The sequence below is a fragment of the Callionymus lyra genome, chromosome 11, assembly GCF_982586985.1.
Source record: "Callionymus lyra chromosome 11, fCalLyr1.hap1.1, whole genome shotgun sequence".
Lineage (NCBI taxonomy): Eukaryota > Metazoa > Chordata > Actinopteri > Syngnathiformes > Callionymidae > Callionymus > Callionymus lyra.
This window is the reverse complement of record NC_141828.1, coordinates 6,547,084-6,564,787: the sequence shown is the minus strand read 5'-3', so window position 1 is coordinate 6,564,787 and position 17,704 is coordinate 6,547,084. Positions and strand designations below refer to the sequence as shown.

Below are 17,704 nucleotides of genomic sequence, written 5' to 3'. Positions count from 1 at the left end.
TAAAAGATGAAGTTTCTCCTCGTAAAGTATCAACGACAGAAAGTAAATAGTTAATAAAAGATGAAGTTTCTCCTCGTAAAGTATCAACGACAGAAAGTAATGAGTTAATAAAAGATGAAGTTTCTCCTCGTAAAGTATCAACGACAGGAAGTAAATAGTTAATAAAAGATGAAGTTTCTCCTCGTAAAGTATCAACGACAGGAAGTAAATAGTTAATAAAAGATGAAGTTTCTCCTCGTAAAGTATCAACGACAGATAGTAAATAGTTAATAAAAGATGAAGTTTCTCCTCGTAAAGTATCAACGACAGAAAGTAAATAGTTAATAAAAGATGAAGTTTCTCCTCGTAAAGTATCAACGACAGAAAGTAAATAGTTAATAAAAGATGAAGTTTCTCCTCGTAAAGTATCAACGACAGAAAGTAAATAGTTAATAAAAGATGAAGTTTCTCCTTGTAAAGTATCAACGACAGAAAGTAATGAGTTAATAAAAGATGAAGTTTCTCCTCGTAAAGTATCAACGACAGATAGTAAATAGTTAATAAAAGATGAAGTTTCTCCTCGTAAAGTATCAACGACAGAAAGTAAATAGTTAATAAAAGATGAAGTTTCTCCTCGTAAAGTATCAACGACAGAAAATAAATAGTTAATAAAAGATGAAGTTTCTCCTCATAAAGTAACAACGACAGAAAGTAAATAGTTAATAAAAGATGAAGTTTCTCCTCGTAAAGTATCAACGACAGAAAGTAAATAGCTAATAAAAGATGAAGTTTCTCCTCGTAAAGTATCAACGACAGAAAGTAAATAGTTAATAAAAGATGAAGTTTCTCCTCGTAAAGTATCAACGACAGAAAGTAAATGGTTAATAAAAGATGAAGTTTCTCCTCGTAAAGTATCAACGACAGAAAGTAAATAGTTAATAAAAGATGAAGTTTCTCCTCGTAAAGTATCAACGACAGAAAGTAAATAGTTAATAAAAGATGAAGTTTCTCCTCGTAAAGTATCAACGACAGAAAGTAAATAGTTAATAAAAGATGAAGTTTCTCCTCGTAAAGTATCAACGACAGAAAGTAATGAGTTAATAAAAGATGAAGTTTCTCCTCGTAAAGTATCAACGACAGAAAGTAAATAGTTAATAAAAGATGAAGTTTCTCCTCGTAAAGTATCAACGACAGAAAGTAAATAGTTAATAAAAGATGAAGTTTCTCCTCATAAAGTATCAACGACAGAAAGTAAATAGTTAATAAAAGATGAAGTTTCTCCTCGTAAAGTATCAACGACAGAAAGTAAATAGTTAATAAAAGATGAAGTTTCTCCTCGTAAAGTATCAACGACAGAAAGTAAATAGTTAATAAAAGATGAAGTTTCTCCTCGTAAAGTATCAACGACAGAAAGTAAATAGTTAATAAAAGATGAAGTTTCTCCTCGTAAAGTATTAACGACAGAAAGTAAATAGTTAATAAAAGATGAAGTTTCTCCTCGTAAAGTATCAACGACAGAAAGTAAATAGTTAATAAAAGATGAAGTTTCTCCTCGTAAAGTATCAACGACAGAAAGTAAATAGTTAATAAAAGATGAAGTTTCTCCTCGTAAAGTATTAACGACAGAAAGTAAATAGCTAATAAAAGATGAAGTTTCTCCTCGTAAAGTATCAACGACAGAAAGTAAATAGTTAATAAAAGATGAAGTTTCTCCTCGTAAAGTATCAACGACAGAAAGTAAATAGTTAATAAAAGATGAAGTTTCTCCTCGTAAAGTATCAACGACAGAAAGTAAATAGTTAATAAAAGATGAAGTTTCTCCTCGTAAAGTATCAACGACAGAAATTAATGAGTTAATAAAAGATGAAGTTTCTCCTCGTAAAGTATCAACGACAGAAAGTAATGAGTTAATAAAAGATGAAGTTTCTCCTCGTAAAGTATCAACGACAGAAAGTAAATAGTTAATAAAAGATGAAGTTTCTCCTCGTAAAGTATCAACGACAGAAATTAATGAGTTAATAAAAGATGAAGTTTCTCCTCGTAAAGTATCAACGACAGATAGTAAATAGTAAATAAAAGATGAAGTTTCTCCTCGTAAAGTATCAACGACAGAAAGTAAATAGTTAATAAAAGATGAAGTTTCTCCTCGTAAAGTATCAACGACAGAAAGTAAATAGTTAATAAAAGATGAAGTTTCTCCTCGTAAAGTATCAACGACAGAAAGTAATGAGTTAATAAAAGATGAAGTTTCTCCTCGTAAAGTATCAACGACAGAAAGTAATGAGTTAATAAAAGATGAAGTTTCTCCTCGTAAAGTATCAACGACAGATAGTAAATAGTTAATAAAAGATGAAGTTTCTCCTCGTAAAGTATCAACGACAGAAAGTAAATAGTTAATAAAAGATGAAGTTTCTCCTCGTAAAGTATCAACGACAGAAAGTAAATAGTTAATAAAAGATGAAGTTTCTCCTCGTAAAGTATCAACGACAGATAGTAAATAGTTAATAAAAGATGAAGTTTCTCCTCGTAAAGTATCAACGACAGAAAGTAAATAGTTAATAAAAGATGAAGTTTCTCCTCGTAAAGTATCAACGACAGATAGTAAATAGTTAATAAAAGATGAAGTTTCTCCTCGTAAAGTATCAACGACAGAAAGTAAATAGTTAATAAAAGATGAAGTTTCTCCTCGTAAAGTATCAACGACAGAAAGTAAATAGTTAATAAAAGATGAAGTTTCTCCTCGTAAAGTATCAACGACAGAAAGTAATGAGTTAATAAAATATGAAGTTTCTCCTTGTAAAGTATCAACGACAGAAAGTAATGAGTTAATAAAAGATGAAGTTTCTCCTCGTAAAGTATCAACGACAGAAAGTAAATAGTTAATAAAAGATGAAGTTTCTCCTCGTAAAGTATCAACGACAGAAAGTAATGAGTTAATAAAATATGAAGTTTCTCCTTGTAAAGTATCAACGACAGAAAGTAATGAGTTAATAAAAGATGAAGTTTCTCCTCGTAAAGTATCAACGACAGATAGTAAATAGTTAATAAAAGATGAAGTTTCTCCTCGTAAAGTATCAACGACAGAAAGTAAATAGTTAATAAAAGATGAAGTTTCTCCTCGTAAAGTATCAACGACAGATAGTAAATAGTTAATAAAAGATGAAGTTTCTCCTCGTAAAGTATCAACGACAGAAAGTAAATAGTTAATAAAAGATGAAGTTTCTCCTCGTAAAGCATCAACGACAGAAAGTAAATAGTTAATAAAAGATGAAGTTTCTCCTCGTAAAGTATCAACGACAGAAAGTAAATAGTTAATAAAAGATGAAGTTTCTCCTCGTAAAGTATCAACGACAGAAAGTAAATAGTTAATAAAAGATGAAGTTTCTCCTCGTAAAGTATCAACGACAGAAAGTAAATAGTTAATAAAAGATGAAGTTTCTCCTCGTAAAGTATCAACGACAGGAAGTAAATAGTTAATAAAAGATGAAGTTTCTCCTCGTAAAGTATCAACGACAGAAAGTAAATAGTTAATAAAAGATGAAGTTTCTCCTCGTAAAGTATCAACGACAGAAAGTAAATAGTTAATAAAAGATGAAGTTTCTCCTCGTAAAGTATCAACGACAGAAAGTAAATAGTTAATAAAAGATGAAGTTTCTCCTCGTAAAGTATCAACGACAGAAAGTAAATAGTTAATAAAAGATGAAGTTTCTCCTCGTAAAGTATCAACGACAGAAAGTAAATAGTTAATAAAAGATGAAGTTTCTCCTCGTAAAGTATCAACGACAGAAAGTAAATAGTTAATAAAAGATGAAGTTTCTCCTCGTAAAGTATCAACGACAGGAAGTAAATAGTTAATAAAAGATGAAGTTTCTCCTCGTAAAGTATCAACGACAGGAAGTAAATAGTTAATAAAAGATGAAGTTTCTCCTCGTAAAGTATCAACGACAGAAAGTAAATAGTTAATAAAAGATGAAGTTTCTCCTCGTAAAGTATCAACGACAGGAAGTAAATAGTTAATAAAAGATGAAGTTTCTCCTCGTAAAGTATCAACGACAGGAAGTAAATAGTTAATAAAAGATGAAGTTTCTCCTCGTAAAGTATCAACGACAGGAAGTAAATAGTTAATAAAAGATGAAGTTTCTCCTCGTAAAGTATCAACGACAGGAAGTAAATAGTTAATAAAAGATGAAGTTTCTCCGCGTGTCAATCAAACAAGTGAAACGTTGACGACACAAACATTTATTCATCAATAAACCATGAGTTCAATGATGTCAGTGAAACATAAACAGCACGACACACAGAGGTTGGAAAGTAATAAGGTACAAATACCTTGTTACTGCACTTCAGTACATGTACTTGTAATTCACTAAAGTACTTCATTTGGTGATACTATGGATGTCAACAATTGTACAATGGAATTTAAGATGAAGGAAAAAAGACTGATGGGAATTGACTTCCTGTTAAAGATAGTTTGGTAAATCAAAGACGCTCCTGCATAGAAGTACTATTTCAATATGAATTATTAGTATTAATTATTACTACTATTTCAATATGAATTATTAGTATTACATATTATTACTATTTCAATATGATTTATTAACATTTTAGTAACTAGTACAAGATGATATTTGAAGAACAAAGAAGAAGAAAATCTCAACAGGAAGTTGATTCACCAGAGTAGACGTTACTTCTAAAGTACTTGCTCCGCCTCTGGATGTGAGGTCACATGATCACACGACAGTTTGATGACGTGACGGGTCACCGGGGGTCGTACCTGAGTGCAGGGTGAACCAGTTCCCTCTGTGAGCTTTGGTGACAGAAACACACGAGGCAGCAGCGACAACATTAGTGTCGGCGGATGACACGGTAATAACAGTGTTTGTGTAACTTTACACACATTTAATGTTCTTACAGTGAACTTTAACTCATTGATGCTCAGGTGAGTCTGTGGATCAAACCTGGTTCACTCACAATAATATGATAAAACTGACTGGTTCTAAATGTTTCTAATGTTTTATTACTAATTCAACTAACAAATAACTTTGATCTTTTGGTCTGTAGTGCCTTTTTATATTTCATTTTTTTCTTAATTAAATGTGTAGAAAATTAAACATTACAACATTTATTTTCTGCCATTAAAACAGTTTGATGTTTTGTATTTTTAATTTAAAAAAGTATGCAATTTTTTTTTTCCATTTAGAATATTACAATAAAAAGATAAAATATACTACTGGTCTAGAAAGGCGCTATATAAATAGACATTATTAGTATTATTATTATTATTACTAATATACTAAAAAAAGCTTATTTTAAGAAAACTTTTTTTTTTAAATATACATTTACAGTTTCCCATCACATTCAGCTCTTAATTTGTCGCTTATTTTTTTCTAAATTAAAATCAATTAAAATCAATCACGTGAGAACGTCGAGTCCGGAACCGGAAGTAGAAAGCCGTCGGTACCTGTGATGAGCCTCTCGTCGGTACTTCTTCATGGCCAGGCCGTCCATGTTCACCGGGAGGTCGGCGTAGTTCTGCAGGCGGTCGCTCCAGGAGGTCGTCATCTTTAACCGTTTGTAAGGCCTCTGGAAGACACGGGGGTATCATCAGGGGTTGAACTTTGACCTCCAGGAAGGCTTCACTCACAGATTAACTTTTTCTTTAAAAATCAATCAAAACATGGAAAAAACTAGTATAAACTACTAAATAGAAAGAAACTATTATTTTCGTTGTGACGCAAACCTACAAATAATTTATTTTTTAAATACAAATAAATAAGTTGAATTTGGACAATTCGAATGTGCGACCAAGGGCGACACCTACTGGCGACGCTCGGTACTCTGACCCTGACGTGATGAAACGGTTCCGTTCTCGCTGCTGAACGACACGAGATGTTGAAATAAAAACGTCTCAGTTGTGACGAAAGAAACTCAAACACTGAGTCACCGCTTCCTGGAGCCGCAGCTAAGCTAACATTAGCTTCCTTTTGTTGTTGTTGTTGTTGTTGTTGTCCTCTGTCGCCTGAACGCGTCACGCTCGTTACAAAAGGGATCGATGAGACGTTCACGGACCTGCAACCCGAACAAAAAACAGTGTCGACGGAGAGACACGCGCAGCTGCGGGACTCACCCCCTCCGCCTGGCTGCTGCTGCTCCTGCTCAGCGTCTGCTGACAGCCCATGAGCAAGGCAGCTCCGTCTACAGGATTGGAGCGGTGTTGGCTCTGGGACTCCCCCTTGTGGTCGTGCATGTGTAACACACACCGCTCTTTCGGTTTCTGGAGTTTTCGTCCGTTTTTTGGAGGAACGAAGTTTATTTTGGGATTTAAGTGACTGTGGAAGTAAATGAGTGAGAAGAGAATATATTAAATGACTGACGTGTACGTTTAAAATGTTGAAACTTTGTTTCGAATTTTTTTATTTACATTTTAAAGTTATTTATTTAATAAATTAATCCAATAATCAATCAATTAACTTATATTTTTCTACCTGTTTTTTTTTTAAGTAAAATAACATTTTTAATGTAATATTCTAATTTTAATAATTAAAAAAAAAATTCTATATTTTAGAATTCAAAATGTCAGGATAATGCCAGCATTTTCATCGACTTTATAAGGGAAAAAAATCATATTTTTTAATAATAGAAATTATTGAATTCCATTGTTTTTAAAAAAACATTTCATTAAAAAATGTGTTTGAAATGCTTAATTCAACCATTTAACTTTTCCTTTAAAGTATATACTTTGAATATTATTTTGATTGTTTAAGTGCTTTGTGACCCTGGTCTGGAAAAGCGCTGTACAAATAAAAATGACTTACTTTGCAGATTTACTTTAAATAACGTAAGTAAATAAGCAGTTTGTATTTATAGAACGCTTTTCCAGACCAGGGTCACAAAGCGCTTAAACGATCAAAACAATACTCAATAATAACGTAATTGTAAAGTTTAATATTCAATAAACATAATAACGTAATTGTTGAGAAAGAAAATCACCTTCTTAAATGACAACAGCGTCTGTACAATCGACTCCGGCTCAGTCGCTGTGTGAAGAGGTCGAAGTTCAGCCTTTATGCTCATGGATGAAAACATCAAACCCACACGTGTCTTTGTTACAGACCAGACTCCGCCCAGATCCACAAGACTTTATTAGAATAAGACGAAAACACTTTATAAAATCAGCATCAGCTCGGCTCGACCCGACGATTTAAACCACGAGCGGACGTGAGCGCTGGCGCCGCAGCGACCGCAACCGGAGGCCCTCGTGCGGCCCAGTGCAAGACCTGGAGCAGGAGCAGAACCAGCCCTGACCCGGCGTCAGGTTGAAGATCAGATTCTAGAGCGAGGAGAGTAAAAAAAACCTGGAACCACTCCTGTGAGAACATTCACAGCAGACCAGAGTGGCAGAATTATTGAGTCTCTAAAAAAAATAAAAAGTCCAAGTCAAGGACTAGCTGAGCTCCAGGTCCACCTCAGAGAGTCTGTGTGCGGGGGTGCGGTCGCCACACCCGTCCTCCTCCTCCTCCTGCTCCTCCTCCGTGTCTTCTTTGACCAGGTCACTGTGCTGGTCCAACAGTTCGTGGCCGTCGCACACCTCGATCCCGGAGTCTCCCGTGAAGCGTCGGTACCGACCCTCCTTGTTCGGGTTCGACGCGCCGTGCAGGTGAGTCTGCGGCGTTTCCGGGGTGACGGGCCGTAAGGTGTCGCTGTAGGCTGGGATGGAGATGACCACGGGGAGGTCCAGCGGCTCGGACGGAGGGTCTGCGGGCGGAGAAGCCAGATCCGTGGGTGTGTAGGGGGGCGGGGGGGTGACGGGCCGGTCCACCACCTCTTCATAGGCAGGCAGCAGGTACGCAGGTAAGAATCCTGGAAACACACAAAGTTTGTTAGCTCTTGACTGCAAATATAGCTTGATAGCATCCTCGTGCTAATGGCTACATGTCAAGAAACGAAGCTATGCAACATGATATAGAAGAAGATCAGTGTCATCAAAGTATTTAAATGATTGAATTCAATAATTTCAAAGTTAAAAGGTTGAATTTGATTCTATTGAATAATTTAATTAAATAGTATTTATAATAAAACATTTACTTATATAAACATTATGTATACATTTTATTTTTTAATCGAAATTTTGATTATTTTTTTACACATTGATAATGAAAAGAAAACTTTAATGTTTTTGTTTTTTATTCAACGTAAACATTTTCCAAAGCAATGTCTTTTGTCCAGTGACACCATAATACCAACATTTTTATTTTGAATTAAAAAGGCTAAAAATCTCCAAATTCAATAGGATTTTAATTATTGTCGTTAGACTTTTCAACTCAAGGTTTAAAAAAAAAAAAAAATTTAATCAAATGATTAAATTAAAACAAATTCAATGTATAAATTATTCAGTTCAACCATTGACTATTTCAACTATATATAGAATTACATCAGTGCCATCAGAATATATGCGTTGAATTACTTTATACTTTAATCATTTTTATGTTAAATAGGTTCAATATGTACTTTAATATATAATATTTTAAGAATGATTTTTAAAATTGACATAATTTGATATTCTGATTCCAATAATTAAAATAAAAGCTTGAATAACATCTCAAGTTCAATCTGTGGTTTAATGAAGTCAAAAGATTTCAGCAGAAATGATTTTATTCTGACGTTCACGTCAATCCGTGTTAAATAGTTTTCTTTGAAGAGCCACAAGTTTAGCTCGACTCTAGTGTCATCATGTGTCGTGATATTAAATATAATAATGAAGTCGTCTCTGGGAAGACACTTATTTATAGAGTTTGTTCTGTGAGATGAACCAAGTCGTCTTCATTTCCCAGAACAAGTTTATAGAAAGAGTCTCCAAGAGGGGGCGCTCACACGACACATGTCACCGCTTTCAAAAAAGAAATTGATTCAGCGTCTCCAAGATGAAAGTGAGCTGAGATGTAAGATTTCTGAGAGTCCAGACGATGAAACAGAAGTGAAACATTGTCTATAAAATACCTTCATTGACACTGTTGTCATGTGATCACCACACGTCGTGTGATTGGCCGAAAGAAGCTCTTGGTAATATTATGGTCCTACTATACCACCAATTTTATACTGAATTCAAAAAGGCTTTTAATTTTAAAAGATAGAACTTTAAGGCTACAAATGTAAAGTTGAATCTAAAAGATGTATTTTGTAATTATTGGAAGTAGAATATCAAACTCCATGGGTAAAAAAAAACATTTTGAAATTATTGGATTATGAAATCAGTGGCTCCCTGGCACCACCCAGTGGTTGCCTGTGATGTGTTCGGGGGAAGGAAAAACATCTCTGTGGGGAAGAAGCTTCTTACTGAGGTACAGCGGAAGGTTGGAGTTGTTGTGCGCCTCCCTGTAGGCGATCAGGTTGATCTCGTTCTGCCGGCGCTGCTGCTGGAAGCGCTGCTTGGACCTCCAGTGCTGACACACACAGCAACAGGTCAGGATGATGATCAGAGCCCACACCAGCCAGAACCCTGCGGAGGCCAGAACCCAGGGCGTGACATAACAGACACCTGATGCTTGTTTACGTTCGAGCGCTTCACGCAACGGAAGATGAAAAAACAGAGGGAGAAAAAAGAGGCCAGAGGGGGAGAAAAAAAAGAGGTCTTAACTATTCATCAACTATATTAGATGTTTGTTTTTTATTTATATCCAACAGAACTGTATCGGTTTATTTACTTTAATGTATTTCAAATGACATTTTACTTTTTACTAGTTGTTCTAATATGGTTTATGTTTCAATAAAGTGTGTATAAAATAAAATTGATTCCATTTTTTTTGTTTTTTTCTTTAACAATTACATGTACAACAACTAAATACCGCAAGTTGACTGAGGACGAGAGGATACAGTCGACTCCAGCAGCTTTTAAAGCAGATGTTTGGACATATTTTGGTAACAAAACAAATGTGGGGAAAAAAACAGAAATGAAAGCAGTAATGTCTTAATCAAGAGTCATGTGGTCTGTAAATTCTACACCACCAGAGTCAAGTACTCGACAATACTACACATATATACTTGTTACTACAGTAACGCAATATATGGTATCAACGCTCCCGTGTCGTGTGACATTCTCTGACTGAAAACAATCTGCGAGTGAGCTTTGATCCGCACAGTAGGAATCGGGACAGAAGAAACAGAATCGGAGAAGACAAAACAGAACATGTAGCAACACTCTGACATTTTTTAAAAACTTCTTCCACCTGCCAAATTCTTACTGAAATATCCAACATGTGTTTCTGTAACTCGAGCGAGAGCCGGTCGGCCCAGGAAGCAGCAGCAGCACAGACGGTAAACAAGTCTCTCTAGTGACGGAGGCGACAGAACTTCTAACATTCACTCCAGTTTCTGCGTCACTTACACCACAGTTCGTAGTAGAAGCTGCAGCACTGGGTTTCCCCGCAGCAGTGTCCAGACGCGCAGATGTAGCTCTGGTTGTTGAGTCCGACGCACACCAACTTGTCCTGGACACACAACAGTGATGATGAAAACACTTTCAAGAAACATCTTAAGACGTTTTTATTTGTTCAGGCTTTTCCTTGATTTTCTGGAACTCCTGTTGTGTTATCAGTTTTATCTTGACCTTTAAAGTATAAACTTTATTGAATATTGTTTTGATTGTTTAAGCGCTTTGTGACCCTGGTCTGGAAAAGCGATACAAATACAAATTACTTACTTACATTTTTAAAAAAGATAAAAAAGGGAGGATGAGTCCAGCTCTGAAGGATTGAACTGGTGTTTGACAGACACACCTGTTGTTGTTGTTGTGATGAGTTTTTAATAAAATGCTGTGATGTTTACTACAAGTTTGATGTGTTTTGATGAAGACAATAACTTGTTCTGATCAATTCTTCTTCAAGCAAACGTGTAAGTCTCACGACTGACTCGTTTTCTTTCACTTTCTTTCGCTCCAGGTTCCTGTCGTGCAGGCCAGAGCTGATGTGAACTGATGTCAGGAGTCGAACACAGGTGTCACCACGAAGTCAAACAACTTTTTCTCCTCCTAAAAAAGGTTGAACGATAGACTCGAACCCTGGTTCCGTCCGCTCGAGACGCACACGCACGAACACGGCAGAACTCTCCAAGTAAACTTTAACTCCATTAGCATTAGCATGAGCTAACACACTCACCTCCGCCTCTGTGGCCGCCGTCGCTAAGTTCTCAACCCCCGCGTTGAACTTCAACGTCCTCATGGTTTGAACGTGTCGCGAACAAATAATTCCAACAAACGGCGAGACTTGGAGAAAGTTTCACATAATTGAAGGCGAACCAAAACAAAACACAGCAGCTAAAAAAAACTTCATCAATTGTTCCTCGGGAGCTTCCTCGATCTTCCGCTATTGGTCGAGCGTCGCCGTGCGCTGCGCAGCTATTGGCTGCTTCAGCTGTCCGTCAAGGATGACCTCACGGGTCAGGCCAGAGGGCGGGGTCGAGTTGGTTTGACTGCCCGAGCAGAGTTCAAAGGTCAGCAACCTTTTTTTTAACCTGCGAAAGAAGCGGAGTCGTGTCTGTTGATGGACCGAAGTAGAAGATATTGGTCAGAATGAACAGAAAATGGACAATTAAACATAAAAATCTATTTCATAACCAGCAGTAGAAACTTTATTTAACCTTTTTATTAACTATTTATTTACTGTGATTCATGTTCTGTAGATTTCTATTGAAGTAAATCAGACTTTGAATTTGAATTTCTTACAGTGAATCTTTTAACACCATCCAAATCAGATTTTGTATTTGATAAAAAAAACAAACAAGTTTGAAGTCTATTTTTTGGATGCTTGAATAAATTCAGTGTAAAAAAAATATTCTATTTATACAATTACAATGTTACAAATGTCAAAATAATATTAGATTTAAATCAATAATATATTTAAAGGCAGTGTAAGAAGTTAGGTGTCAGAAATGTATTAACATCTGGGCAACCAAAGAAAAGAATGGAAGTAAATGTGTGACATTATACTTCATATATGAATTTTTAACAGCATCAAAATCAGAGTTTGAATGTAAAAAACATCAAATTTCAAGTACTTTTTCAAGGCATAAATTGACAGACGAATTGAACATTTAGATCAGAGGTTCTTAACCTAGTTGGAGGTACCGAACCCCACCAGTTTCATATGCGCATTCACGAACCCCTCTTTAATGAAAAATAAAATATGATTTATTGTATTACCGTCTCCTTGCAGCTTCAAGAAGTTCCTTTAGTTTTGCTGGTGCGAGACTAGAGTTGCTCAACTTGGAAAATCATGCAAACAGGACGCTCACTCCCATCATGTTCCGTCATACATGTGAATCCATGTTGCAAATGTTCTTCCGTCTACTTTCTTCTTTGGCCCAACATAGTTAGTATGGATTCAAATATTAACAAAGGAATAACAACGACAGTCGCACTAAATTCCCCTCAGCACTGATTGGTCCAAACAGTGTAACATGATCGTCTGTAGCCAGTGATGGCCGAGCGCGATGTGTCATCACGAATTTACACGATCATTTGGGTGTGTCCGAACCCCTGAGACCGACTCACCGAACCCCTAGGGTTCGATCGAACCCAGGTTAAGAACCACTGATTTAGAGCCTCTTTTCGTTTCTGTTAAAAATCTATTGTTAGAAATGTATAGCTTGAGTCTCATGGCACACATTTACTTTCATTTAAAATGTTTAACTTATGGTTTCTTTCAATTAAACTCTGTCTCACTGATGTCACTGTTTTCAACTTTCTAATCCTTAAGCGCTTAAGATATAATGCGTTATTATTATTGACATCAAAGGAGGATCAACCAGGCATGTGAAACGATCAGAGGGAAACGTGAAGGGTCAGAGGTCACGCTGGAGGGAGGAGACCGAGGTGGACCAGAGTGCGGCTCCAGCAGCTCCAGCAGGTGAGACGGAGCACCCGGGAGCACCTGGGAGCACCTGTGTCAGGTGCAGCTCCCTCTGAAGGTGCCAGAGTCTAGCGCCGCCCTGCTGGCGTCCGTCCCTCCCGAGAACAAAAGCAAACAAATCACATTGTCCTTCCAGGAATTCCCAGCTTGTTCCCCACTTTTTCGTGACCTCTTCCTCGGGCACCTCTGGCCCGGCGCTCATTCAGACTCCCCAAGAAAGTCAATGGCTCCTCACATCCCACTTTGACAAGTCAGGAGGATACACACTAATCCCCTTAATCTGGCCTTTTCTCCCGCCTGCTGCCACAGGCCGAGCGACACAGAGAGTAATCCTGTCAGCACAACAATAGGATTAAGGACCCGGCCCCGTGAGTGACACTCAGGTATCCACTGACTGATCTGCAAAACAGGAGCCCCTGTTCAGCCTTCCCACATTGTGACTTTATTTTTGTTTGGCGGGTCCAAGAGGGATGGGGGGTGAGGCCAGGGAGGGGCGGGCGGCGAGGGGGAGGGTTTTCTTTTAGGGGCTGCGCGAGGTCTGACAGGCCTGTAGTTCTCTGATCACCAGGGACTCAGGAATGACTGACAGGTGAGAGGTCAGAATTGGACTGTCGGTATGGATGAGGGTCAGAAACTCTGAAGGGGTGTTGGGGGGGTCCAGCTGTGATCTAGAGGGACGATCACATGATCAATGGTTCTCTCCGATGTGACGTGACTGCTTCGACGATTGCGGAAAAAATAAAGATAAAAAAATAAAATAAAAGTACTGGGCCAAACAATAAAAAGCGAAAATAAAAAAAAGATTGGGGCTTAAGATAAAGATAATATTAAAAAAGTTTGTCCATTATTTATTTAAATCAAATCTGGCCCCAAAAAGGGGAAAAATAGATCATGAAAGGCTGAAAAATACAGAAACAAAATCAGGTTTGGATGTTGTTACTTATCTTGACTTACATTAGTTAATCTAGTTCATTAGTAACATTGTTGATTCATAGCGTTGATTAAAAATAATTATTATCAGCATTTAAGTTAAAACAGATAAAAAAGGAATTAAATTAATAATTTAGTTGATGGAAATTAACGAGTATCATTATGTTCGATAATATTTGTGTTAGAAAACGAATGTTGTTTGACAGATAAAGACCGGATATAGTTTTTAGCGCAGCTGAGTATGATCTGAATAATTTGACGATGAATGTTCGAACTACAAGACAATAAGTTAATTAATGAACCTCTGTTTGCATCATCCCTTTTTTATATACTCTATTTAGATACTTTATTTTCCTCTAGTGACGTCCTGCATGGTTATTTTTGAACGTAGTTTCTTCTACAGTGGACATTAAATTAAAAATGAACTGATATATATATAATATAAAATAAATAAACGATATAGAATACAATCTACAGTCTTACGATAGTGTGATACGAGTCAACATTCATAACGTATTAGAAATAACTTTGGACGAAACAACTTCACTCACCTGCACTTCAATGGATGACCACTAGATGGAGACACAACTACAAACATACGTCAGTGGAGATTTTTTTTCTGCAGCTCAGACTGAGATTCTCTCGTTAAACGTTGCAGAAGTTGCGGCTCCGTGTTCCGTTAGAGAGATAAACGTTTATTTTCCACCATAGAAACTTCCTCCAGAGCAGCTGTGGATCTGTCTGAGACGCGGACCAGATCAGATGAGGGAAGAGTGGTGTCACCTCAGGGTTCCCCAGACATTCCCAGCTCGGGTTTTATTCTTTTTAGAAGAGGGATGAAAGAGGGAGTAGAAAGGAAGAAGCTGAGGAGCAGCTGAAGATGCTGTTGAGGAGCAGAGCGCCCCCTCCCTGCTCACCATCATTTATTGAAGAGTCGAGTTCTCAGGGGGTCACATCTCCTGCATGGATGTGCAATGTCTGTCCGCACCCTGAACGTTCCTCCTACTGGCCCCGAATATTAGCTAATGGATGAACATGATCTAATGTAGACCATTAGTGATCTCACCAGTGAAGTCCTGCTCTACTGATGTTTCTACTGAACACTGATGTTTCTACTGAACACACTGATGTTTCTACTGAACACACTGATGTTTCTACTGAACACTGATGTTTCTACTGAACTCACTGATTTTTCTACTGAACTCACTGATGTTTCTACTGAACACACTGATGTTTTTACTGAACACGCCGATGTTTCTACTGAACACACTGATGTTTCTACTGAACACACTGATGTTTCTACTGAACAAACTGATGTTTCTACTGAACTCACTGATTTTTCTACTGAACTCACTGATTTTTCTACTGAACACACTGATGTTTCTACTGAACACGCCGATGTTTCTATTGAACACGCCAATGTTTCTACTGAACACACTGATGTTTCTATTGAACACACCGATGTTTCTACTGGACACACCGATGTTTCTATTGAACACACCGATGTTTCTACTGAACACGCCGATGTTTCTACTGAACACGCCGATGTTTCTATTGAACACGCTGATGTTTCTATTGAACACGCCGATGTTTCTACTGAACAAACTGATTTTTCTACTGAACTCACTGATTTTTCTACTGAACACACTGATGTTTTTACTGAACACGCCGATGTTTCTATTGAACATGCCGATGTTTCTACTGAACACGCCGATGTTTCTATTGAACACGCCAATGTTTCTACTGAACACACTGATGTTTCTATTGAACACACCGATGTTTCTACTGAACACACCGATGTTTCTATTGAACACACCGATGTTTCTACTGAACACGCCGATGTTTCTACTGAACACACTGATGTTTCTACTGAACACAATGATGATCTACTGAACTCACTGATGTTTCTATTGAACACACCGATGTTTCTACTGAGCACACTGATGTTTCTATTGAACACACCGATGTTTCTACTGAACACACCGATGTTTCTACTGAACACACCGATGTTTCTACTGAACACGCCGATGTTTCTACTGAACACGCCGATGTTTCTACTGAACACGCCGATGTTTCTACTGAACACGCCGATGTTTCTACTGAACACACCGATGTTTCTTCTGAGCACACCGATGTTTCTACTGAACACACTGATGTTTCTACTGAACACCCTGATGTTTCTATTGAACACGCTGATGTTTCTACTGAACGCGCTGATGTTTCTACTGAACACGCTGATGTTTCTACTGAACGCGCTGATGTTTCTACTGAACACGCTGATGTTTCTATTGAACACGCTGATGTTTCTACTGAAAGCGCTGATGTTTCTATTGAACGCGCTGATGTTTCTACTGAACACGCTGATGTTTCTACTGAACGCGCTGATGTTTCTACTGAACACGCTGTTTCTACTGAACACGCCGATGTTTCTACTGAACACGCCGATGTTTCTAATGAACACGCCGATGTTTCTACTGAACACGCCGATGTTTCTTCTGAGCACACCTATGTTTCTACTGAACACACTGATGTTTCTACTGAACACGCCGATGTTTCTACTAAACACGCCGATGTTTCTACTGAACACGCCGATGTTTCTTCTGAGCACACCTATGTTTCTACTGAACACACTGATGTTTCTACTGAACACACCGATGTTTCTATTGAACACACCGATGTTTCTACTGAACACGCCGATGTTTCTACTGAACACACCGATGTTTCTACTGAACACAATGATGATCTACTGAACTCACTGATGTTTCTATTGAACACACCGATGTTTCTACTGAGCACACCGATGTTTCTATTGAACACACCGATGTTTCTACTGAACACACCGATGTTTCTACTGAACACACCGATGTTTCTACTGAACACGCCGATGTTTCTACTGAACACGCCGATGTTTCTACTGAACACGCCGATGTTTCTACTGAACACGCCGATGTTTCTTCTGAGCACACCGATGTTTCTACTGAACACACTGATGTTTCTACTGAACACCCTGATGTTTCTATTGAACACGCTGATGTTTCTACTGAACGCGCTGATGTTTCTACTGAACACGCTGATGTTTCTACTGAACGCGCTGATGTTTCTACTGAACACGCTGATGTTTCTATTGAACACGCTGATGTTTCTACTGAAAGCGCTGATGTTTCTATTGAACGCGCTGATGTTTCTACTGAACACGCTGATGTTTCTACTGAACGCGCTGATGTTTCTACTGAACACGCTGTTTCTACTGAACACGCCGATGTTTCTACTGAACACGCCGATGTTTCTACTGAACACGCCGATGTTTCTACTGAACACGCCGATGTTTCTTCTGAGCACACCTATGTTTCTACTGAACACACTGATGTTTCTACTGAACACGCCGATGTTTCTACTAAACACGCCGATGTTTCTACTGAACACGCTGATGTTTCTACTGAACACACTGATGTTTCTATTGAACACGCTGATGTTTCTACTGAACGCGCTGATGTTTCTACTGAACACGCTGATGTTTCTACTGAACGCGCTGATGTTTCTACTGAACACGCTGATGTTTCTACTGAACACGCTGATGTTTCTATTGAACACGCTGATGTTTCTACTGAAAGCGCTGATGTTTCTATTGAACACGCCGATGTTTCTACTGAAAGCGCTGATGTTTCTATTGAACACGCCGATGTTTCTACTGAACACACTGTTTGTATTGAAAACAAATATTTTTAAGGTTACAAAGGTGTTCAACTGAACACTGAGGTATTTGTCTAGTGACATCAGTATTCAAAGTACACACACACGCACACACACACACACACACACACACACTACTGTATGGCCTGTGATCTTCCAGATGTTCGCTCAAATGGCTCCAGGGGTCAAGCTCCTCCAGTGTG

At 37.7% G+C, this 17,704-nt stretch overlaps 2 protein-coding genes across 3 annotated transcripts in view; both read right to left on the bottom strand.

Moving 5' to 3' along the window:
* Positions 1 to 6,308, bottom strand: part of nt5c2a (5'-nucleotidase, cytosolic IIa) — a 19,392-nt gene extending 13,084 nt beyond the window's left edge. The window contains exons 1-2 of one of the 2 annotated variants that reach the window (XM_087802178.1): positions 6,107 to 6,308; positions 5,441 to 5,562 (exon numbers count right to left, since the gene is read on the bottom strand). In XM_087802178.1, the coding sequence (XP_087658304.1) occupies positions 5,441 to 5,562; positions 6,107 to 6,226 (242 nt within the window). In that variant the 5' untranslated portion in view covers positions 6,227 to 6,308. Of the gene's footprint in view, positions 1 to 5,440; positions 5,563 to 5,800; positions 5,984 to 6,106 lie in introns of those variants that run through there. The other variant, XM_087802179.1, reaches the window with a different exon arrangement.
* A 795-nt stretch (positions 6,309 to 7,103) lies between these two features.
* On the bottom strand, positions 7,104 to 11,322 carry wbp1la (WW domain binding protein 1-like a). The gene is made up of 4 exons (XM_087802180.1): positions 11,130 to 11,322; positions 10,361 to 10,463; positions 9,314 to 9,475; positions 7,104 to 7,839 (listed from the first exon to the last, which is right to left on the bottom strand). Exons 1-4 carry the CDS (start codon positions 11,190 to 11,192, stop codon positions 7,424 to 7,426), a joined length of 744 nt encoding a protein of 247 aa, XP_087658306.1. The 5' UTR covers positions 11,193 to 11,322; the 3' UTR covers positions 7,104 to 7,423.
* Positions 11,323 to 17,704: the final 6,382 nt, after the last annotated feature.

Bases quoted from the DNA above. Each gene is read 5' to 3' on its own strand.
- wbp1la (XM_087802180.1), bottom strand. From the start codon at position 11,192: ATGAGGACGTTGAAGTTCAACGCGGGGGTTGAGAACTTAGCGACGGCG. The intron at 9,476-10,360 runs GTAAGTGACGCA...TGGCCTCCGCAG, and splicing joins CTTCTACTACGAACTGTGGT to GGTTCTGGCTGGTGTGGGCT. The intron at 7,840-9,313 runs GTAAGAAGCTTC...GTGTGTTTCCAG, and splicing joins CAACCTTCCGCTGTACCTCA to GATTCTTACCTGCGTACCTG.